The sequence below is a fragment of the Fusarium fujikuroi genome, chromosome FFUJ_chr11, assembly GCF_900079805.1.
Source record: "Fusarium fujikuroi IMI 58289 draft genome, chromosome FFUJ_chr11".
In the NCBI taxonomy this organism is placed as follows: Eukaryota; Fungi; Ascomycota; class Sordariomycetes; order Hypocreales; family Nectriaceae; genus Fusarium; species Fusarium fujikuroi.
Window position 1 is genome coordinate 2239252 of NC_036632.1, and position 23877 is coordinate 2263128.

At 48.7% G+C, this 23877-nt stretch overlaps 8 protein-coding genes; 5 read left to right on the forward strand and 3 right to left on the reverse strand.

Moving 5' to 3' along the window:
- Positions 1 to 5: 5 nt before the first annotated feature.
- FFUJ_12074 (polyketide synthase) lies at positions 6 to 6752 on the forward strand (the record flags this gene model as incomplete). Its single annotated transcript, XM_023571045.1, has 1 exon — positions 6 to 6752. The coding sequence occupies one exon, from the start codon at positions 6 to 8 to the stop codon at positions 6750 to 6752; it is 6747 nt and encodes a 2248-aa protein (XP_023438100.1).
- A 254-nt stretch (positions 6753 to 7006) lies between these two features.
- On the reverse strand, positions 7007 to 9414 carry FFUJ_12075 (probable transcription activator protein acu-15; the record flags this gene model as incomplete). XM_023571046.1 has 6 exons in its annotated part: positions 7007 to 7916; positions 7973 to 8953; positions 9055 to 9081; positions 9135 to 9168; positions 9264 to 9278; positions 9360 to 9414. The coding sequence occupies 6 exons, from the start codon at positions 9412 to 9414 to the stop codon at positions 7007 to 7009; spliced, it is 2022 nt and encodes a 673-aa protein (XP_023438127.1).
- A 529-nt stretch (positions 9415 to 9943) lies between these two features.
- Positions 9944 to 11621, reverse strand: FFUJ_12076 (related to putative tartrate transporter; the record flags this gene model as incomplete). XM_023571047.1 has 6 exons in its annotated part: positions 9944 to 10421; positions 10477 to 10716; positions 10772 to 10947; positions 11004 to 11155; positions 11212 to 11365; positions 11424 to 11621. The coding sequence occupies 6 exons, from the start codon at positions 11619 to 11621 to the stop codon at positions 9944 to 9946; spliced, it is 1398 nt and encodes a 465-aa protein (XP_023438061.1).
- A 745-nt stretch (positions 11622 to 12366) lies between these two features.
- On the forward strand, positions 12367 to 13842 carry FFUJ_12077 (related to 3-carboxy-cis,cis-muconate cycloisomerase; the record flags this gene model as incomplete). XM_023571048.1 has 3 exons in its annotated part: positions 12367 to 12664; positions 12719 to 13227; positions 13285 to 13842. 3 exons carry the CDS (start codon positions 12367 to 12369, stop codon positions 13840 to 13842), a joined length of 1365 nt encoding a protein of 454 aa, XP_023438062.1.
- A 2377-nt stretch (positions 13843 to 16219) lies between these two features.
- On the forward strand, positions 16220 to 17769 carry FFUJ_12078 (related to 6-hydroxy-D-nicotine oxidase; the record flags this gene model as incomplete). XM_023571049.1 has 3 exons in its annotated part: positions 16220 to 16262; positions 16315 to 17458; positions 17514 to 17769. The coding sequence occupies 3 exons, from the start codon at positions 16220 to 16222 to the stop codon at positions 17767 to 17769; spliced, it is 1443 nt and encodes a 480-aa protein (XP_023438063.1).
- Positions 17770 to 17859: 90 nt separating this feature from the next.
- FFUJ_12079 (related to 4-coumarate-CoA ligase) lies at positions 17860 to 19613 on the reverse strand (the record flags this gene model as incomplete). XM_023571050.1 has 2 exons in its annotated part: positions 17860 to 19320; positions 19374 to 19613. The coding sequence occupies 2 exons, from the start codon at positions 19611 to 19613 to the stop codon at positions 17860 to 17862; spliced, it is 1701 nt and encodes a 566-aa protein (XP_023438064.1).
- Positions 19614 to 20510: 897 nt separating this feature from the next.
- Positions 20511 to 21644, forward strand: FFUJ_12080 (related to gibberellin 20-oxidase; the record flags this gene model as incomplete). XM_023571052.1 has 2 exons in its annotated part: positions 20511 to 21225; positions 21286 to 21644. 2 exons carry the CDS (start codon positions 20511 to 20513, stop codon positions 21642 to 21644), a joined length of 1074 nt encoding a protein of 357 aa, XP_023438065.1.
- Positions 21645 to 22460: 816 nt separating this feature from the next.
- FFUJ_12081 (related to family II 2-keto-3-deoxy-D-arabino-heptulosonate 7-phosphate synthase) lies at positions 22461 to 23821 on the forward strand (the record flags this gene model as incomplete). XM_023571053.1 has 2 exons in its annotated part: positions 22461 to 22478; positions 22532 to 23821. 2 exons carry the CDS (start codon positions 22461 to 22463, stop codon positions 23819 to 23821), a joined length of 1308 nt encoding a protein of 435 aa, XP_023438066.1.
- Between the last annotated feature and the right edge of the window lie 56 nt (positions 23822 to 23877).

Consider the following 23877-nt stretch of genomic DNA (forward strand, 5'->3'; position numbering starts at 1 on the left):
TCACCATGACTCTCAAACATGAGCCCATAGCCGTCGTTGGAATGGCAATCAAAGTCGCCGGAGCCGATGATGTGCAAGAATTTTCGCAAATGCTGCGCACCGGAAAGTCACAGCATGAGTTGATTGGGCCGAACCGTCTCATGATGGACACGCTGTTTCGTGAGGAAGAAAAGGATCCGTCGCGAAATTGGTATGGAAATTTCATCAGAGATGTTGAGGCCTTCGACCACAAGTTCTTCAAGCGCAGTCCGAGAGAGTCAACCACCATGGACCCCCAGCAGCGTTTGTTCTTACAGGCCGCTTACCAAGCTGTCGAGCAGTCAGGATATTTCACCGAGAATGACAATGGTGGCGATAGGGATAAGAGGCATGTTGGCGTCTATGTCGGAGCTTGTGCTGCTGACTACGAGCACCATGTCGCATGCCACTCTGCCAACGCTTTCACGGCCACCGGAAACCTGAAGAGCTTTGTTCCAGGAAAGGTATCGCACTACTTTGGATGGACAGGCCCATCCATGACATTCGACACAGCTTGCTCAGCTTCCGCCGTTGCCATCCATACAGCCTGCCAGAATCTGCTTTCAGGTGAATGCTCGGCTGCTCTAGCTGGCGGTATAGCTACTATGTCCAACTTTCTCTGGTTCCAAAACCTTGCTGGAGCCAGCTTTCTTAGCCCAAGTGGACAGTGCAAGCCCTTTGATGATGCAGCAGATGGATACTGCCGTGCAGAGGGCATCGCCTGCGTTTTCCTAAAAAGGCTGAGCGATGCTCTGAAAGATGGTAATCCTGTTTTTGGATGCATTTCAAGCACAGCTGTGTATCAGAATCAGAACTGCACCCCTTTGTTTGTACCAAACTCTCCGTCTCTCTCCCAGCTCTTCAGAGACGTTATCGCCAAAGCAGGTCTCAAACCGGGCGACATCTCCCTTGTCGAGGCCCACGGAACAGGCACACCGGTTGGTGATCCTGCTGAATATGAAAGTATTCGCCTTGCCATTGGCGGGTCGAACCGCGACACAACACTGCCCATTGGTTCTGTCAAAGGACACATTGGCCATACCGAGGGTGCATCGGGAGTGGTATCACTAATCAAAGTCATCGTCATGATGCAGGAAAAGTACATTCCTCCCCAGGCAAGCTTCTCCAAGATGAGCTCTCACATTAAGGTGACACCTTACGACATGATGGAAGTCGTCACTAGCTTGCAACATTGGAGAGGGGATCAAAGGGCTGCCCTCATCAACAATTACGGTGCCAGTGGTTCCAACGCTTCCATGGTAGTGACACAAACACCTGCAACTCAGCTTGTTGAGAATCCAGCCTTCTCATCCAAACCTGTTCCCTTCCGTGTTTCTGGTCATGATGGCCGCTCCATCAAAGCATTCTGCGCCAAGCTACTATCAACAATCGAGCAGAATCCGTATTTTGACGCCAGAAACTTGGCATACAACGTCAATCGGCAATTCAACCCTGATCTGAAGCGTCGTCTCATCTTTAGCTGCCGGTCTAGAGATGATCTTGTATCAAATCTTGCCGATATCGCTTCCATGGCAGACGATTCGCAAGCAGGAATAGAGAATTCCAACGTACAACGTCCCGTCATACTCTGCTTCGGAGGCCAGGTATCTACCTACGTGGGCCTTGATCGCAATGTCTACGATGGCATTTCAATCGTACGCTATCACCTCGACCAGTGTGACGCCCGTATGCAGTCACAAGGCTTCGGGAGCATATACCCGGGCATATTCCTCCGTACTCCCCAAGATACAGTCCAGCTCCAGCTGATGCTTTTTGCTATGCAATATGCTTGCGCCATGGCTTGGCTCGACTCCGGTCTTTCTTCAAAGATCGTCTCCTTGACCGGACACAGCTTCGGCGAGATAACGGCCCTTTGTGTCTCTGGCGCCCTTTCTTTAGACGACGCCGTCAAACTCGTGGGAAGTCGTGCCTTAGCGGTGAGAGACCATTGGGGCGTTGACCACGGAGCCATGATGGCAGTCGAGTCTGAGGAGTCTCATGTACTTGAGCTTCTGGCTGAAGTAAATGAGTCAGATGGGACGGCTGAAATAGCGTGCCATAACGGGCCTCGCAGCTTCACACTTGCCGGACCTACCAGATCGATCGAAAGGGTCGCTGAGGTGATAGCAAGAGACGCCAGATTCCAATCCATCAAGTTTAAATGGCTCAACGTGACCAACGCTTTCCACTCGAGCCTGGTTGATCAACTGATCCCGGAGCTGGAAAGCATTGGTAGAGAACTGGAGTTCAAGGAGCCTTCAATACCACTAGAACGAGCAACTCGTACCAGGATCGACTCCAAACCAGACAATAAATTTGTCTCAGAGCATATGAGAAATCCAGTGTATTTCAACCATGCGATACAGCGACTCGCGAATGATTACCCCTCCGCTGTCTTTATCGAAGCGGGATCGACCTCTGGTATCACCATGATGGCGAGTCGTGCCTTGGCAGGACACAAAGATCTCAGTTCACAGTACTTCCAAGCAATCAACCTTACAAGCGACAAGGCATTGGACAATCTCACAGATGCCACCTTGTCCTTGTGGAATCAGGGGCTGTCCCTAGCTTTCTGGGGTCACCACCCATCACAGAGCGGCGAATACACCACGATGATGATACCACCATATCAATTTGAAAGGTCTAAGCACTGGCTTGAACTCAAATCCCCTCTCCAAGCTGTGAATGCTGCTGCTGCTGCACTTGGACCTCCACAGTCCACTACCGAGGGCAATGAAACAGTACGTGGGAAAACAGACGGTCTGTGGAGTTTGGTTTCCGGCCACACAGATAGCCCGGTATTCCGTATCAACACGAGCTCAGACAAGTACAAAGGCTTCATATCGGGCCATTTAATCGCTCAAACCGCTCCTATCTGTCCTGCCACCCTCATGGTTGATATGGCTATCGAGGCACTGTTTAGCATCAATTCAGAATGGAGGGAAAAAGACTTTCTCCCTGTTATTCACCACATGGTCAACCACTCGCCACTCTGCGTCAACTCTTCACTTACTACCTATCTCAAGTTTGAGCCGCTATGTGATCAAGGTACCCACTGGAAGTGGAGGATCTATAGTTATGAGTCACAATCAGACGAGAATCATGCGGAGACGCATGTTGAAGCTGAGATTCACATCCGAGATCCTCTTGATAGAGGCTATCAATCGGAGTTCTCACGGTTTGATCGACTAGTCACGCACACCAACTGCACAAAGATGCTTCGGCTCGGCTTGGGTGGACATCAAGTTGACTGGGTTGACGTTTTGACAGGCCGCAACATATACCGCACGTTTTCTGATGTTGTCGACTATGGTGACTTGTATCGTGGCGTCAGAGCTCTCGTCGGCACTTCAACTGAGTGCACAGGGCATGTTGTCAAGAAATCCTCTGGAAACACCTGGCTTGACGTACCTCTCAGCGACTCCTTTAGTCAAGTCGGTGGCATCTGGGTGAATTGCATGACCGACTGCGATCCAGCTGACATGTTTATTGCCACGGGTTGTGAGTTGTCTATGCGGTCCCCATTTGTCGAGCAAGATTCCGATCAGATCCAGGAGAGCTGGCATGTATTTGGACGGCATACTCGCCAGTCTGAGAAGCTCTGGGTTTCAGACTTGTTTATCTTTAATGCATCAACTGGCCTATTGCGTGAGGTGATGCTGGGTATTCAGTATGCGCGAGTCGGAAAAGCTTCTATGCGCCGTATGTTGACGAGGCTGACTACTGATCCGTCAGCTCTGAAATTGAAGCCAGCAACAGAAATTATCCCCAAGCCCGCCGAACCTATACTTACTCCTCCACTGTCCCCGACACATGTGGCTCAAGACAAAGGAACTTCCAAAGAAGAGGGGGTTTCTATCAAGCCCAAAGCCGCTACTCACCCAGATATCACGGAGGACGTTAAGAAGCTTGTGGCTCATGTGGCAGGAATAGAGGCTGGCGATATCACGCTCGATGCCGAAATGGCGGATTTTGGTATCGACTCACTTATGGGCATGGAGGTCGCTCGTGAGGTTCAGATCGTTTTCAAGTGCACCTTGGATCAGAACGAGTTGATGGAGGCAACAAGTCTCCGGAAGTTTGTCGTGTGCATATCGAAAGCGCTATATGGCCCTGATTACGATAGCACCTCAGCTTCAGGGACCGATGATAACAGCGAGTCGTCTGGTCGCTCGTCTGCTTCAAGCAAGGGTTCAAGCTTGAATACACCCCCAGAGCTCGACCTGGCACAGACTCCACCAAAACCTTCATCTTCTATGGATTCGAAACCGGTATCAAGCAATCTGCAGCTCTCTGAGTCTGATGTTTTGGCATCATTCGCTCAGGTGAAGCTTCTCTGCGATGAGCACCTTGTAGACTTTAAAGTGGACAATATCGACCGTGAGGTCTTGGCTGGTTCCAGTCGTCTTTGTGTCGCCCTTGTCGTCGAGGCCTTTGAACAACTGGGTGTCTCTCTAACGACTGCAGACCCAGGACGAGTCCTCGAACGCATACAGTACCCGCCAGCTCACACAAAATTAGTGGAATTTATCTATAAATTCCTTTCCGATGACGCCCGCCTTATCGATATCAACGATGCAACCGGACAGATCACGCGTACACAGGTTCCTACTCCTCGTAGAACAAGTTCGCAGATACTCGACGAGCAGCTGGCGAAGTATCCAGAGTTTGTAGTGGCCAACAGACTCACCTACTATGCAGGAACCCACTTGGCCGATGTTCTCAAGGGAAAGACAGACGGCCTTCGTCTTATCTTTGGAAGTATCGAGGGTCGTGATCTAGTACAAGCATTGTACTGTGACCACACTTTCAACCGAATGAATTACAACCACATGAAGCTTGTCATAGAGAATCTTGTGGAGAGACTTGGAAACAGTCAGCCTGGCGAGACGCTGAAGATCCTCGAAGTAGGTGCTGGAACTGGAGGGACAACCCATGTCTTGGCGCCAATGCTAGCAAAGCTCGGAATCCCCGTTGAGTACACATTTACAGATATATCTGGATCTATGGTTGCAAACGCCAGACGCAAGTTTGGCAAATCATATCCTTTCATGAGATTTGCAGTTCACGACATCGAAACGCCGCCAGCTGAAGATCTGAAGGGTCAGCACATCATCATTGGTAGCAACGCCGTGCATGCAACCAGGAATCTTGTGACTTCTGCTTCTAATTTAAGAGGTGCACTGCGTGCCGATGGCTTTTTGATGATCCTGGAGATGACCGAATCTGTACCCTTTGTCGACATCATCTTCGGTCTCCTCGAGGGCTGGTGGCTGTTCGACGATGGCCGCAAGCATGCCATTATTACCGCTGAGGAATGGGAGCGTAATCTTCACAACGCTGGGTACGGCCATGTTGACTGGACTGATGGATCATTGCCCGAGAACACTTTCCAGAAGGTGATCATCGCTCTCGCATCTGGAAAGCCCCGAGATAGGCTACCCAAATCAACCTTGAGCAAGGCATCAGTTGAGGAGTCGACAAGTGAAGAGCAAGAAAGGCAAAGAGAGCTGGAAATTGAACGATATATTTCTAAGTACTCGGCTGGCTTTGAGGTACACAACGAGGTACAAGTCGCCCGCCCAGTCACCCGGACCCAGAACAAGAAGGCTATTGTTCTTTTGACTGGCGCTACCGGTAGTCTTGGCTCTCACCTAGCCAGCAGCCTTGCGAGTAACGACCACGTGGAAACAGTTGTCTGTATTAACCGCCGAAGTAGGGCACCAGTTGAAGAACGACAGGACGAAGCTTTCAGGTCTCGCGGCATTACACTCACTTCTGCTCAGCGATCCAAGTTGCGTATTCTGGAAGTAGATGCCTCGAGCTCCAACCTAGGCCTCCTCACGTCCGATTATGAATGGCTGGTGCAGAATGGGACGCACATTATACACAACGCTTGGCCAATGAGTGGAACTCGTCCTTTCAAGGCATTCGAACCTCAACTCCAAGCTCTCCGGAACCTCTTGGATCTTGCACGGGATATGTCCCGTCGCAAGGAAGCTCCTCGTATCACGTTCCAGCTCGTGTCTTCTATAGGTGTCGTCGGTCACTTCAAGGCTCCCCGGGTTCCAGAGGAGCGTGTTTCTCTAGAATCAGTGCTTCACATCGGTTACTGTGAAGCGAAATGGGCATGCGAGCGTATCCTCGATCAGACACTGCACAAGCATCCAGATGTCTTTGATGCCATGGTTGTGCGTCCTGGACAGATCGCTGGTTCAAGCAAAAGCGGCTTTTGGAATCCCATAGAACACTTCGCATTCCTCGTCAAGTCGGCCCAATCTCTCCGTGCATGGCCCGATTTCGATGGCGTTGTGCAATGGGTCCCAGTGGATAATGTGGCTCATACCATGGTTGATCTCCTATATCTGGGAGATGTAGATCGCCCTGAGCGGCATCCCGTCTACCATATCGATAACCCAGTTGGGCAGCCCTGGAAGATCATGTCACAGGCATTGGCGGGTGCTCTCGACATTCCGCCTCGACGCATTATCCCTTTCAGCCGGTGGGTAAAGCTGGTTCGTAACTCACCACTCCCAGCCGAGACCTGGAACCCGGCTGCACGACTTATTGATTTCTTGGATTCTAACTTCGAGCGCATGTCTTGCGGTGGTTTGATTCTCGACACTGTGAAAGCACAGAAGCACTCTAGTACTCTGTCAGCGCAAGGTCCTGTCACTACAGAAATTGCTGTGAAATACATAGAATACTGGAAGGGGAGTGGTTTCTTGGCTTAGATTTACAACAGGCTTTGATTGCAATAAAGAATGGCTCTCATTTCCGTGTTCTAAATGCCTCTTTATTAAGATATAATATTTATACACCAGTGGCCTAGATACTTGTAATGCTTAGGGTTGCTAATCTGGCAACAATACATTTTATACGTGACGTATTATCAGACTGTAAAGAAGCTAGATAATTGTGTAATAATATATTGACAGAAGAAAAGAGTGAATGAAATGAAATCCTTCTGTGAAAATTATTATATTTATTAATATAGGTTTAAGTTCAAATCTAAGGGTATTATGTCAAGAGTATTTACAAGTTCCAGCGCTGATGCTATTGGCCAATCCCAAATATTCCATTGAAGCTGATCAAGATCAGGCAGTGTTTCCAACTCAGAGAATACCTTCTTGCAAAGTAGCTCCAAGACATCAGCACACTGGCCAATATGGTTCCCAACATCATCCGTATGCCGATGAAACTCCCTCAGAGTCGCAATACACATTTGAATCAGATTCTCGTCTTGATCGACTGATACAGGATACCCTTTCCAGCCTGTGAACAGGATTGTTAACCCTGCTTGCCATAACATATGTATTCCATTGGGATAGAGGAGTGTTACAAGCAAAGATTCTGGCCAGTCGCCCATCATGACTTGATCTGTGGCATGATTTATTCCCCGCGTGCCTAGACAAGAAGACAATAACTCAACAAGATTTGCAGAAGCCTGTCCGCATGCTTTGAGAGATGACACGAATTGGGGATCTGCAGATGTAAAAGACAAAGCCGGTCGATGTATGTGAATTGTAGCAACGCAGTGCGCAACTCTCAAAAACGTAACCTCTAGGGACTTGGTAGTCACCAACGTAGTAGGCTCAGGTTCAAGCTCAGGTTCAAGGACAGCCTGCTCCCACATGTTAAGCTCAGCTTGTAGACGTGCAATCTTAGCAACGCCTCCTCGGCGACGGGTTGTAGTGTAGAGGTCTTCAAGAGTACGGCCCATGATGCGAGCAAGCTTGAAAAGACTAATGGCTGTATCTACTTGCGATCGCTCACCCGGTAAGGGGAATTCGACACGAGTCCGAGACAAGAGGTTATGATCGACACTTGTCGGGAAATCGGTATCAACATCTTGTTCGCGAATCAGACGCGGCATTCCATGATAAGCGCTTGAGAACCTGTCGAAGGAGTCAGTAAAAATGCAACAGTGTGGATAATTGAGGGACGGACATACGCATCTAAGGAATACTGGCACCACCACGCCCGCCTTCTCAGTTCCGTTTCCAGAGGGTCGAACTTGAATCGATCAGAATGTCGATGCAATCCCAACGTCTGAGCCATTCGGGTAGCTAGTCCGGATATATGTGATGCTGTTGAATAGCGCCCTGACAACTGAACATATAGCTGGGTGATAACCAGACCTTGCAAGCTTTGCAAACATGTCTGGCCCACGACTCTTTCAAGCAAAGTAGTGGAAATCATATAAAAAGGTTCAGAGGCACACAAGAAGTGATTGTGTTGCTGTATACAATCTCGTTTCTGTCCAACCATTCCTAATGCAAGTAGAGCAAGTGTTTGATATAGAATAACAACATCATAGCCTGGACTTTGATACGAGCTCAGCAGCCCCTGAATTGCATCGATTGTCGATGACTTGTGAACAATAGGATACAATGGCGTCCATCGGTCTATAGTTGCTTCCACAATCTCGATTGTGTTCGGAGGAAGTTGAGTGATAATATCCACCACTGGTGACGCAGAACTATGGACTGAAGCTCCCCAAGGGTTATGGAGGTATAGGCCATATGCACAGCTGGGAAGTGCATCCTTATGCATGTGGAGAAGTTGAAGCTGCTGTTCAGCCTGACTTATGAAGTGGACGCCTGTAGTTGAACCGCCAAACATGGGTGCTTGTCGATCATCAGCTACAAGACGGCCCATATGACCAATCACAGGCTCCTTCACGGTGTTTAGAGAACTGGGTTGAGAGGGGGCTTGGTCGGTGCTCATTTGACGACCAGATAAGCTGGGTGCAGTAGGTAATGGTGTTCCTTGAATAGCCGGCTGGAAGGAAAGCGACAGGGGAGTTGCGGTAGCTGTAGGAGTAGGATTTGGAACTGCTGCATTCTGGAGAGAGTAGCTGGTATGTGTGACATGCTGGGAGGTATCTGTTGGTTTTTCACGGCGCTGCTCAATTCCTTCGGCTTCGTAAAAGCTACAGTATGTTAGAAAGCGCTTGGGTAAGAGGTAATAGAAAGCTATGTCTTGCCTCTTGCGTTTCCTATTCCTCTTCAACTTAGCAGTTGTCACACATACAATGTTGGCTTGGAGACATGGAGAGCACTATGAGAAGGGATTAGTGACACTTGAGCAAGCTGACAAAGCATACTGCTTACATCATTTTCTTCGCCGTGACATCGAATCTTTCTTCTAGAGCGTGTATCAGTAAGGAGCTCTGCTTGCGGGTTATCGTATCGGTGTTAAGATGGTCCAGACCATGCGGGTGTCTTCAACATGGGACATACCGTCGACAACGATCACTATTCAACTTGCATTAGTATGAGAAGCCTTAGAAACTGGGAATTAAATGCAAAGGGCGATGCTAGCCTACCATACTTGACCAGGAGCTCGACTAGTTGGCGAGCTTAATCGCGCTTCGCCATGAGTTGAAGTCATGATGAAGGTTATAAAGATCTTGTTGCATTGTCCGAAAAATGACGGAAGTTTGTTCCCTGGTGCGGGGTTGGTTGACTAAGCGAAAGCTGGACCATAAGAACACAACCAATTTAACCGCGTTTCGACAGATCCACAAGGAAGCTTTGTGATCAGTTTGCTACACGGCTCAAGAATGCAAGTTCCAAGACAGCAACACGCCGAGTTCAGAGGGATGAAGCCGCATATCTACTTAATGGCATTTATATATGCGCTACTGAATTTTTTATCCACCTTCACGTTATATCGACACCAATTTTGACACCATGGAGAACATGCTCTGATAGACAACTGTGTACATTGGGACTTTGCAGGCTTATTCCCAAGATTTCCAGCATCTTTCAATCGTTCCATTTCTTAGACTTAAGAATCGGCCTAGACTAAACACTCTTTTACATAAAGTCAAAACCATCTAGTAGGCATAAAGAGCGACCGCCTCGTTCTCTGACTCAAGAATCTTGCGGTTGAGTCTCTTCAGCCAGAACCTCATGGCTCAGGCACACATAATGCTTGTGGCCGCAAAGGCCACCATGGTAGAGAACCCCATAAGATAATCCGGGCCATCGGATGAAGGCCAAAGGTAAGCGCAGTAGATATAAGCCAAGTTGGCTGTAACATTGACCAGAGCATACGCCACCGACTTCTTCTCAGGAGTTTGGGAGAGGGTATTGCTGACCCATCCCAGTATAACAGACCCGACCGAGTAAGCGCCAGTGGCATAAAGGAAAGTGGCTGTGTATCGCACTGCTACATTGACAGTCGCGCACGACATCACAAATCCGATGACGGCGAGGGAGAGGCCTGCGGTGATGTGCCAAGTGCGCTCGTTAAAGTGACCAGATGACCATGCGAATGGAATACCAAGAATGCCAGAAACAAAGTATGGAGGTGCAGTGAGGAGTAAGGCCGTAGTAGACTTGAATCCCATGGCACGGACGATGGTCGGGAAGAAATTGTTGAAAGAGCATGCACTGGAATGTAGTTAGCATGTCACGCTAGTAAAAGCGACATCTTGGAGCAACGAACCTGATGTGGAGGTTCTGCATAAGACAAAAAAGCCAGGTTCGAGGATCCTTGCAAGCTTGCTTGAGACCTTCCCAAGTTGAACCTCGAACCTGCTGGCCAACGGTATCTCGGCTAATTCGCTTGATACAAAGCTCACGCTCTTCGGGGGTGAGCCATCGAGTTTCAGAAGGGTCATCAGGGAGTAGAAAGAAGCCAAAGATGGCAACAAGAGCCGTTACTGAGCCTTCGATTATGAAGAGCCTAAAAGTCGCATCAGTAATCAAGTGTTATAACTGATCGAAAGCTTTTTACTCACCACTGCCAGCCAGCAATTCCCTTTACTTGGTCTAGTGTAGAGAATGTAGCTGCCGCGATAAGCCCTGAACAGCCAGTGCTGACGACTTGGCCTGTATAGAGAAGCGAAATACGTGTAGCGAGTTCTTTCCGAGTGTAGTAGATCGATAGCAAATACAAAGCGCCTGGGTAGAATGGCTTTTTTTTAAAGGCTTAGTATAGGTAGCCATTATTGGAAGCTGGCAACTACTTACAGCCTCAACGAACCCCAAGAAGAATCGACAAGCAATCAGGCCAGAGTAACTCTTGACAGTGGCGGTACAAGCTGAGACGGCGGCCCAACCAATCATGCAACAAGATAAGTATATGGACGGTCGAGTTCGTGTCATGAACATGTTTGAGGGAACTGTCAAATGTTGGAATTAGCGTTGTGGCTTTTGATGGTTGAATAGCAGAGCATACTTTGCATCAAGAGATAGCCAACGAATAGAATCGAGATGGCAGTGTTGTACTCAACGCCTTTGAGGTTAAGGTCCTTTTCGAGGCTGTTCAAGCGTGCTTGGGGTAGAGCATTTCGGTCAAGGTAGTTGAGAAAGTACATGGCCCAGAGAATAGGCTTACTCAATCAGCAATTCTGCGTGAAGATTCCAGTAGTCCTTGGTTGCAAGACTCACCATGATCATCCTGTCGAGCTTCCGGACCAAGGCAATCTCAGCAGGGTCAGTCTTGGTTGCAGCACCCGAGTAGTCTCCGCGATGATTATGAACTCCGTTCTGCTCGAGGACCTTCTCATCGTGGACGGCCTCGAAGCCAGCGTCAGGCTTCGCATCCCTTGAAGGGTTGGACATTGAGGTCTCGGGAGGGACAGCCATGGCTGCGCTACAGAGGATAAAAAGGATTGGCAAATTGAATGCTTGTTGCGGGGAGGTTAAGATGGCTACACCGGGAACTCAAACGCTGGAAGTCTGGAAGCACGAGGATGGATACCATGTCGAGAGCGTCTGCGTGTTCTTATAAATTCCTGAAGCCCGTCTCTGGCCCAAGCCATTAAGCTCAACACTCCATCTGTGTACCCCATGGAGAAGAATTAGTCGCGGGGATAATGCGGAGTAGCAATAGGGAAAACCGTTGGACAATCGATCTCTGTTGATCATGGGGGCAAGCCTTTTCGCCGCTATCCCGTTATTCCGTTATCCCGCCGCGCCAGTCATGCTTATCCCGCTTTAAGCGAGCCCAACGTCGTATTCCATTCCCCATTATTCTTGAAAAGCGGGACGACAGTATCGGGATAGGGAAAGTGATTGGTATATTCCAGTGGGGGCAAACGACCTTGGGCTCGGGAAACAAGAAATAATACAAGGTGTCAAAATAAACTTAGCAAAGAGTACCCTACGTTTAGGCTAGATTTACCTAAACATTTTTATCGCTTAGGGTCAAGGTCCTGGGATTTCTTTCCTCCCCTACCTTAGGTACTGGTCATGTTATGCTGTGGAGCTCTCATGATGGGTGAGTACATACATAAACCTCCTCGTCCTTTGTCATGAGAACCCAGAAGGATTCAAGCTTCTGGCTTTCTGACCTCAATTTTTAGCTCTGAGTACCCCCAAGCACACAACAATGGCTGCTGCTACCGTTCATGATACTTCTCTGTTCAGAGACACTTTCGGAACACAAGAAATTCGAGAGTGTTTCTCTGAACGATCATATGTCTCAAAATTGATCGAGGCGGAATGCGCCTTGGCTCAAGCTGAGGAAGACCAAGGTGTCATTCCTCCAGGAACTGCCAAAGTCATTCGTGAGCATTCTGATGTATCGAAAATTGATTGGCCTCTCCTTGCAAAGCGGGCAGAGGTTGTTGGCTATCCCATCCTTGGTCTAGTCGAGCAAATGGCTTCTTGGGTTCCGCATCAACAATGTGAGTACATAACGACTTGTCTAAATTGAGGAGTACGGCAGCTAACAAGGAAAGCCGGATATATTCATTGGGGCGCTACAACACAAGATATTATGGACTTGGCTTCGCAACTACAGATCAAGAGCGGTATCGCAATCATGGAGCGCCATCTCAATGAAACAATTAGTATCCTCGAGTCGATGTCTTCCAAGTACCGCGACACACCGATGGCGGGCCGAACACATCTACAACACGCTCTCCCAATCACCTTTGGTTACAAATGTGGTGTTTGGCTTTCTGGGCTCCGACGGCATGCTGAGCGTCTTCAGCAAATCAAGGAACGGTGTCTTCTTGTGCAATTCGGTGGCGCTGCTGGTACTTTGGCGTCGTTAGGTAGCTCAGATGACGGTATTCGAGTGCGAAAGAGGTTAGCCGTCATCTTGGGTCTCAAGGACCCCGTTATCACCTGGCACGTCGCTCGAGATACCATTGCTGAGGTTGTGAACTTTTTGGCATTGGTGGGAGGCTCGTTGGGAAAGATTGCGCTTGATTTGATGATCATGTCGTCTAACGAGTTGAATGAGGTCAGTATATCACCATCGACTTCCATAAGCGCGAGCTGATATTAATTAACTTTTCAGGTTGCCGAGCCCTTTGTACCTCATCGAGGGGCATCATCGACCATGCCTCAGAAGCGAAACCCCATCTCGAGCGAAATTATCCTAGCACAATCTAAGATCCTTCGGGCACAAGCAGGGCTGGTCTTGGATGGTATGGTATCAGACTTTGAGCGTGCCTCGGGACCTTGGCACCTGGAGTGGGCAGCACTTCCAGTCGCGTTCATCTCGGTAGTCGGCTCACTTTACCAAGCCAACTTTGCATTATCAGGCCTACAGGTTAACTCGGGCGCAATGAAGACCAACCTGGAGTCGACACGGGGACTTATTGTTGCTGAGGCTGTTATGATGAAGCTGGCTCAGTTCATCGGACGACAGGAGGCTCATGAAGTAGTCTATGGTGCGTGTGTGGCTGCCATCGAGGGAAATTTGTCCTTGATAGAATCACTGCAGAAGATTGGGCAAGTTACGAAGCACCTGAGCACAGACCAGCTGATGTCATTGGTCGATCCAACGCAATACCTCGGTTGCTGTCAGTTAATGGTTGACGAACTCTTGAGACTAAGGGCGTCAAAGCTTTGAGACGGAAAAGGGCATCAGATAGCGTTATAATAATTAGTATTACTGTATATATGTAAACTGGTATGCGAGATCCCCAGAAAGTAGCCTGTCTCACTGCTACCCCAAAGTCATCAACGTCAGTGCCCGTAGCTTCAGTTATTGGTGGTGTCGGAAGTTGCCGTCTGAAGCTGTTCATTGGCCCAGCACAGTGGAACTTGCCGCAAACCCACTGAGATGGCAGGCTGGCCAAAGCTAAGCCAACCCAAATGTACCTTTGCTTACCCTAGATTTTCTTCCCTCTACCGGTACTCCCGTCAGGCAGACCAGACGACGAAGTCAAGAGACCAGGCAACTTGTTATAGTTTAAGCTAAGGTACTACTCTGCCCAATATTTATAGGCCCGAGACCCCCAGCATGCACCCTATCAATTGTTCCAGGGCCCTGGTACTACATCTTACTCTAAATCGTCAACATTGTCCACCAGAATCTTAGCTATCGCGCCACGTCACAAAAGTAACAACATTTCCGGCATTATCGGATATGGTGTATGCATGAAAATATAACCACAAAGCCATTTATACTGATGATGTCCAGCCGGCGATCTCTTCTAACTTGCTATGAGCATGATAAAGAAACTCTTTAACATGGGGGAAGCGATTGAGCATTTGAGGGCAAAACACGTCCGCTTCATCAGACGTCCCGGCTGCCTTGGAGAGAGGGATATGCATGACCATTGCTGGTATTGCTTTGATTGTGGCTCTGACCTCAAAGACCACCGCAGCTTTAATTCTGACAAAGCGATGTGGAGTCACCTGAAGAAGAAGCACGACTCCATCGTGGATTTTGATACGAGTTTGTCGTGGGCTTAAGTCTTATATGATTTATCGTAAAACGTTTTGTGTACATTAGGGGGTTTAAGTGAGCTTGCTGGGAGATTCAGAATCCAGATTGTTTAATGTCTGTTAGTGCAGTATCCTCTTTGTGACTGACTTTGTGAAATAGTAATCTTAATTTCGGATGATGTTGTTTCAGACACTTGCATCCATGATATACTGGCGCTAGTCATAATGGTGCATGTCCGTGCTCTCTCTCGCGATCTACGCCAATGGTTTGCTGCACTTCTTTACCACCAGACCCTCTCAACACATGACGTTGGAATACGACAAAGTGCCACCATTTCTTTTGCAAATAGTACCAAGGCTACTATTAATATAACTTCGACGTTTGTCAAGACACACAGAGGTTTGATAGGATGGCCAGCCATCTAATCGCATCCGGCCCGTTTGACTGCGATGACCTGATGTTTCTTTATGACATCTTCCTAGGTATCCGACGAAGGGCAAGTACATTTAGTTCAATAGAACACACACAAGGCTAACGAACAGAGGATCTCCTGAGAAAATACCTTGGGGAACACGGCATGACGCTGAAAACCGTGCTGCATTGCATGCATTCCCCAATGATGACGGCTTGCAGAGGTGTTCTCCCTATTAGCTGCCGCTAGTTCCTTTGTGCGGAAAGACTACCTTCTGGGTTCTTGCTAGCGAAAACAGAATCTGCTACCTGATTTAATTTATAGAATCCATTTCCTCCAGTCGGTCTTGATCTCTTCCTTCTTAATGCGTAAGCAGATGTGCGCCTCTCGCCAATATGCTTCTACCCGCATTCATTTAGCTTCATCCACGTAGGAACCAAAGACAGGTCACCTCTGCTTTATCCCACTTATCACGCGGAAATGGCGACTCTGGGCTTCGGGTAGCGCTTAGAGTTTCATCGACGATGGGGATCCAGCAACATTCCTCGGGAGGGCCTCGGGAGGGCCTGAGCGCATGGGCCATTGAGTCTTGTTTAATTCCCCACATGCTAAGAACGTTGTGCATTTTGCCAAATAAGCTCAGTTGTCGAGATCAAGTCATCGCGAGAGTGATAAATCTACACCGCGATCCTGACAAAGAAATTATGGAGGATCTGTAGTTGAGACTTGTGGCTGAGAGCTTAAACAAGCAGAGAGAACTTGGAGGACTTGCATTTAGACCTTGGCTATCTCAAAATTAACAATGTTGTGACATAAGAGATACACTTCCACCTGGATAGCCTGACCTGGTCTGCATAACCCCCTTTCGTTGAAGCTTTGTAATTATCGCGCATCACGATGTTGTCAAGAGTGGGATGTTCGGCTGAGTTGTTCGGGAGCTTCGGTCTATCCCACATGACCTCTGACCGTTACTTTTAGGTACTGTAAACAATCATACTCACTTATTATATTAATTCAAGTGCTATCGCAAAGATTCGTGCTATTCTCCAATCCACCTGTTTCTTAACCTTCTTGCCCCTCTTCTCCTCACACAGCTAAATCACAATCGAGGCCAACGTTCCGCAAAGTACAATCTTCGAAGCCATGGCTCTTACACTAGAATATCTGCATGCCCATTTCCGTGGCGGTATGTCACTTTCTATCAATATGCTCTGGTTTGAAGCTCATTTATAATACAGTCATAATTCAACCGCAAGATGATCTCTTTGGTCCTCTTCGTCGTCGATTCTCGGAGAATGAGGAAGGAGATCCGAAGTTGATTCTCCAGCCATCTTCTGAAGATGACATATCACTCGCAGTGAGATATGCCGTCTCCAACAAACTGGAGCTGGCTGTGTTCAGCCAAGGCCATTCCTTTCTCGGGGCATCGAGCTCTGACGGTGTCATCATTGATCTTCGTCGCCTTCGAACCGTCTGGGTTGATAATGAGAAGTACGGCAGCGACGGCATTGTCACCATGGAAGGCGGCGCGAGCGTTAGCGACGTAGCCCTTGCTTGTGAGGAGAAGGGAGTGTTCTTGCCTCTTCCTTCTCACAAAGAGCTCGGTTACGCCGGATTTTCCCTTGGCGGGGGCTTTGGCTGGGGAATGGGTGTCGCTGGCTTGGCAATTGATCTCTTAGTGGAAGCGACAATTGTTCTTGCGAGTGGGGAGATCGTCACTTGCTCAGAAGACCAGAACCCAGACCTATTCTTTGCGATTCGAGGAGCCGGATATAACTTCGGGGTCATCTCAAAGCTGAAGTTCAAAGCCAAGCCACTGACGCACCAAGTCTGGTACGGGACAATCGTCTATCCACGGTCCGCATATCAGTCAGTTCTCGAAACGGTCGACAAATGGAGCCTGACACAAAAACCAGAGGACATGGTCGCTATTGTTATCACGACATTGGTACCAGCAACTCGAGGTGAGGAGGCAATGCTCGCCATTGTGTACCACCATGGCTCCTCCGAAGACCAATTCAAGGGTCGATTCGGGGACTTTTTTGATATTCCACACTTGGGGTCCAATACCAGGCCCTGTTGGGCCCACGAAACAGCAGACTTTTTCCCTGAGTCAATCTGGCCTCGCACCAATCGCCTTTCGGACGGCACTCTTTTCACTCGTCTAACACCTCAGCTTTGGTTACCAGTTATTGATAGACTTCGTGAGTGGTATAAGAAAGACGACAGGAGAGAGTTGGGGACCCAGCTCTTCCTTGGCCTGTACAACTGGACAAAGGTGATCAACGAGAATGCCGGGAAGGCTACCGCGTGGCCCCCGTCACGAGCCCGTCCTGAGGATCCAGAAGGATTGAACTGGAAGGACATGGCTCTCTACGTTGGGTAAGATGATTCAATCCAGCTCAGGAGCAATGACTAACGAGAAGCCGCGATGTAGGTATGGAGATGAACAGGAAGCCGAGGAAGCCACCAAGTTTGCATTAGGGCTTGTTCAGTTTGCACGTGAGAAACACGAAGAAATCGTTGGAGGCGATATCATCAAGGGGATGGTGTATCCAAATGCGGGCGCCATGCGTCAGCACTCCGGACAGTACATGTATAAGGAGCACTATCCGCAGTTACAGGTGCTGAAAGGGAAGTACGATCCCTTGAATGTGTTCCATAAGAAGCATGCTATTGAGCCTTCTCTCTAAGGCCCTGGTCTTGGTCTTAAAACAGAGGTCAAATATACTAAGTAAAGGTAGTTTATATATATATAAATATATATTGTACTTGAATCGCCATTAAGCAGCGGCGTTAATCCATCGTGCAAAGCTATCCGCCGACGGGCCAACATGTACCAGCTCCTTTAGCCTTCTCTTGTTGATCTTGTAACCAACGTAAGGGTACTTCTCTACAAAATAAGCTCCACCCGAGAGCCTCTTGAACTTGCCCAGCTTCGTCTCAACATAACCCTCCAACTCCTTAGCCAGGTTATCCAAAGCCAAAGACCTTTCCTCAGTGTTTAAATCGTGGCTTGGTGTTGCGTCAGGCTGAAGTACAACAAATGCCGTAGGATGCTCCTGTTGAGTCTCTTGGTCACGGATCCCCACCACTACGGCTGTTGCTACGGCAGGGTGGTCGAAGAGAACAGCCTCAAACTCGGCCGCCGAAGCATGGGTACCGTAGCCATCACCAACACGAAGTAGCTCTTTCAACCGGTCAACGATGAAGACATTGGAGTTCTCATCCACGTATCCAACATCGCCAGAATGGAACCAGCCATCAGCGTCAAAGTCTTTGTTAGCCTCGTCATTGTCCTTGTAGCCGGCGAAGCGAGCAAGAGTGTTCCGTACAAGAATCTCTCCCTGCTCGTTGTGACCAAGATCCTTCCCAGTCTCGATGTCAAGCACCCTGGCTTCGAAACCATGGACAAGAGTACCACTAGATCCCGGCACAGATGAAGCCTCATCGACCTGAAGTGTGATAAGGAGGGTTTCCGTCGTTCCCCATTCAAGAGTGAGGCGAACACCGTTGAACTTGTCTTGAACAGCATCCCGGATCTTTGTATGAACAGGAGCTCCAGCAGATAGAAGCCATTTGATGCTCTTGTAAGTGACTCCAACCTTCTCTGACTTTGCTATCTGGGCTGCGAGAGGTGGGGTGACGAAAAGGAAGGTGATAGCATACTTGTCAATCAGATGGAAGGTAGATTGATCGAAAGGCTGAGTGAGAATAATGACAGGAATCCCGAGGAGAATGTTCAAACCAAGATTCAGCTTTGCATTGATTCCATAGGCGAAAGGCAGAGACGAGAGCCAAACGTCTTTCTCCGGATCCGTGTCGGAGGGTACAGTCAGACGGGTTGTCAGGAGATTGGCAGCCCAGTGAGCATGAGTTGTGAGGAATGACTTGACGTTGCCTGATGATCCACTGGTACGGTAAATGAAAGCATAGTGCTTCTCAGTTTCCTCGTGGGTGGACAGCCTGAATCCATTGAAGAGCTCATCTTCTTCAGCAAGAAGCTCCTCGACGTTGCTGATTCCCTCAGAAGAATTGTCGAGGCTAATCAGAGGAATACCATTGAATGCTTCGGCTGCCGGCTTTGTGATAGATGCCAGCGTTGAGTCAGTTATGATCAACTTGGCGTCAGCTTGTTCAAGTCTGGGAATAATTGCCAGAGCATCAAGTCCTTGCTGAACAGGGATTGGAGATATTGTAGCCCCAGCTGCCAGTGCCGCAAAGAATGCAATGGGATAGTTGATCTCTCAGACGTTAGTCAATCAATCGTGTAGATGGGAGGGTAAGGTTGGCTCACAGAGTTGTTGGCAAGAAATGCAATCACATTATTAGGCTTGATTCCGTATTTCTTGACAAGAACGCTAGCCAGTCGCAAGCTCTTGTTCTCGAGTTCTTCCAAAGTCAGAGTCTCCCCGGTGTTATGTACCCGGTATAGAACTTTGTCTTTGGGATACTTCTCTCGAGCAGTGTTGAAGATGAAGTTGAACACGTCCGTAGAGGGCGGGTCAACCTTGGGAAATTTTGACTCAAAGACCATTTTGGAGATTGTGAATATTGTAACTTGGATTGGCAATATGAAGGCTGTCCTCTTGACCTCAGATCAAGATATTAAGTATTCCAGTTGCTAGAATATCCAACAGGAGCCTAGGCCGCCAGCTGCAGAGGCATGTGACCCCCATCGAAGTCGGCAATCTCGTCTTTCTGGCAAGAAAGCACATCAACAGAATTGCATGCCGACGGCATTCTCACTTGTTCCAACATGCAAGTGAAATTGACGCAATCGCGATGCCATCTTCCTATTCTCGTATTTTTCCAGCACGCTCCGAGCCCTGTAAGAGCTAATGCATATCACTCACCATCTCGAAACGGCTCGTGAAGATCAATTAGCCTTTTCTCGGGTTAGCGTAAACCATGACGTGGCGGTTCGAGCATCACATAAGCAGGTCGCGTTCACAAATTCCGCGTTTACGCGACATAGGACTCCTCGATGACGCGACCAGTCAGCGTAGTTTTGGTCGGACTTGCATGGATGTATGGGTTATATGCATAACCTTTGTCAAGGGTTCATGTCTACTTCGTCGTGACAATTGAGTGTACTCCCGGTGACGGAGTGGTTCAGGGTATGCTGACAAGGGTACCAGCTCCGATGCGGCCAGGATCGTCTCTGCTACCTGGGAGTCGACATGGCTTGTGAACGACAGCGGCATACACGACTTTCCAATTAAATCGGCAGATACTTACTTGAGGCTCTTTTAGGTGGTTATTGGGTACATGTCATGTAAAATGTTTCCCGTCTCAATCCATAAATCGATCATAGGTCTAAAATTAAAAATCTTAACAAGGCTTGACACATGCAGCAGTGTCCGGGCTAAAACTACCAAGTTCTCATACAATTCTACTATAACGAATTCTCTTTTGTCAAGAATCTCTGAAAATGGCGTCCAAAGAAACTGCCAGTCTCCCAGTCATTGACTTTGCCAAGATCATTGGCCCCTCAATCTCCCGCTCGCCAGGAGTCTTGGAGGACAGCATCAAAGAGAAGCAAAAGCTCTTCGATGCCTTTGTCAACGTTGGATTTGTATACCTGGCAAACCACTCCATCCCTGACTTTGCACGAGAAAATCTCTTCTCCCATGCAAAGAAATTCTTTGCTCTGCCCGTATCCGAAAAGGCAAAAGTCGAGACAGGCGAGTCCAAGGGCTTCCATGGATGGTTTTCTCCCGCTCGAACATCAGGAGATTCTCGCCATTCCGATCTCAAAGAGGCGTTTGATGTTGGGAAAGAGAACGACCCAACGAGGCCAAATCAGTGGCCTGAGAACTGGCCCGAGTTCCGCGATGACATGAACTTTTTCTTTGAGAAATGTCACGAGGTCCATCTTGTTCTCCTTCGTGTTCTCGCAGAGCAAGTCGGTGTCGATGGGGGTTTCTTTGAGCCTCACGTTGATGAGAAGGACCACTTCTTTCGTGTCATCTATTACCCTGAAACAACTAGGGCTGCGTTCAAAGAAAGAACCAGGGCCTCGGCACACACAGACTATGGCACCCTTACCCTGCTCTTCAACGATGAGAGTGGGGGACTGCAGGTGCGCCGAGCCGATGGGAAGTACATCGATGCTCCACCGATTCCCGGATGCGCCATTATCAACGGTAAGTCAACGAGCCCTAGAGATTCCCTTATGCAAGATAAAAATGGCTAACCAAGAACAGTTGGGGATCTGCTGTCCCGCTGGTTCAACGACATCCTCATCTCTACCGAGCACCGCGTTGTGGAGCCGGTCCCCAAGCCTGATGCCGACGGCAACATCCCTGACATTATCCCGGCACGCTACTCCATCGCTTGGTTTGGTCATCCTAACCGAGAGGCGTTAGTTGAGCCCATCAAGGCTTGCTGCACTGCGTCGAACCCGCAGAAGTATGGCGCAGTCTACGCGGGAAAGCACGTTGTGGAGAGATTGGCGTATCTGCATAAAAACGGCCAAAACACCACGACCTGGACTGATGATATGCAACGCGAGACTTCTGAGGCTGTAGCTAATGCTCCTCTGCTTCAAGCAGGTAGTGCATGATCTTCAAATTATATTTAAATAGTGGTTCCTTATTTCAATGCTTCAATTCTACCTCTGAAAGTCACAATATGGAAACAGTTAAACCTAATACCGCCTCAAAGTTCGATTCGTAACCCATGAGTTCTTGAAATGTTCATCGATATTATTACTCTGGGATAATCATCCACAATGGCGTTGTTAGTATGAAACGAAGGGCAGTTTCGCCGTGACGCAAGCCTCTCTTGCCCAGCTCACCATGTCGCCTCCATACACCCCTCAAAACTGACGAAAGACTGTGACTCGACGTGCATATGCAGCCTCGTTTTTGGCCAAGTGCCATGGTCAAGTATGTCCGAGCAAGATCTCCCCGGTGACTTGGTCTACTGCATCAACGCAATTCCAACTCCGAGCTGCAGAAACTCTCTTTCAATCCTTGCATTAGCGCATCGGGTCCTTAGGCATGATCTGGTTGCCACGATAGCATCGTGCACGAAGCCCCCACGTCTTACAAGGCACGTTTTGGTCAGCAACGGAGTGCAACTGGGACAAGCAGGAACACAACAATCAGAGGCAAAATCACGCAAAATTGTGACATTGTAATTGTAGATGCGTGCCTGCTATTGACCGAGGCCTAAGGCAAGTGTATGCCAGGAAGGTCTTTAGAAAGACATGCCTTTATCTATTTTTTCGGTGTAAATATCGACGTTAGAGATAACTTCACAAGTCGCCTATATCGCCAAAATACATTGCACTAGCAACTCATACATCTCCAAAGTGATCCATTAAACAGCCATCGCACAATTGGACAAGTGGCAACCACTACTGCACACACCCGCGATGCATATCGAGATACCGGTAAAGTCTTTATCCATCCCCTACATGCTCCGTTGCTAAGACATCTTGATTAGACACACAACCTCCGGCTTCCTGCGGGTTACCGGAACAGAAAGCCCGCAGCTTCAGCATTAGTCAAGGAAATCACGACGAATGGCAATGAGGCCATTCACTGGACGCCAGACTCATGGCGGTCAAAGTACGCTGCTCAGGCTGTGGAGTACAATGATACAGATGCTCTGAAGAACGTATGTGCATCACTGAAGCAACTCCCGCCTCTTGTCAGTCGCTTGGAAATAGAGCAGGCACGGGTTCGCTTCTACCATGTTGCTCTAGGCCGTGGCTTCATCATCCAAGGCGGTGACTGTGCAGAGAGCTTCCACGATATACAGCACGATATCATCCATCACAAGGTTGAATTGCTCCATCAACAAAGCCAGATACTCGAGGATGCAATTGGAAAGCCTGTCATACCACTCGGGCGTATTGCAGGACAATACGCCAAGCCAAGGTCAAACCCTTTCGAGGTTCTCCCAAGTGGCGAGACGGTGCATGCATTCCGAGGCCATATAATCAACTCAGAGGGACTGGAAGATAGAAAGCCAGACCCCAAGCGACTCATGCTGGGCTACTTCTATGCTGCGGCGACGCAGAATAGCATCCGTCATGTTACTGGGCTAGCAAATTCAGTACCGGGGAAGGCTTTCAACAAGTGTCATCTTTACACGTCACACGAAGCACTTCACCTCCCCTATGAATCTGCTCTTACCCATGAGTCTTATAACCTGTCAGCAACATCAATCTGGCTGGGTGAGAGAACTCGCCAGCTTGATGGCGCTCACGTTGAGTATGCTCGTGGACTGCGAAATCCTATCGGTGTCAAGATCGGTCCAACAGCCACAGACGCAGATGTGATTGCCCTCCTTGACACTCTGGCTCCCGATACAGCACAGTATGGAAAGGTCACTATCATCACTCGCATGGGACACGACAAGGTGAGGAAGACACTTCCCGCCATTATCAGAGCAGTTCAACTCAGCGGCCATGTGCCAATATGGATGTGCGATCCGTGTCATGGTAACACGTTCACAACTACAGATGGAATCAAGACTAGGAGGGTTGACGACCTGCTGGCTGAGCTTGTGGAGACATATGCTGCTCACCGAAGTCTTGGGAGTCATCTAGGTGGTATTCATCTCGAGCAAACGGGAGACGATGTCACAGAGTGCTTAGGTGGCCCATCCTGCGAGAACGAAGAAGATTTGCAGACTTGCTACGAGTCGTTGTGTGACCCTCGCTTGTCCGGCCAGCAGGCGCTGGAGCTGGTGCAACGCTTTGCCGAGTGTGTGAAGAACTTTGGATGAGAATACGATGGAAGGTATCTAGCCTGATACTTAGCTACTTATTGCTGCGAATTGAA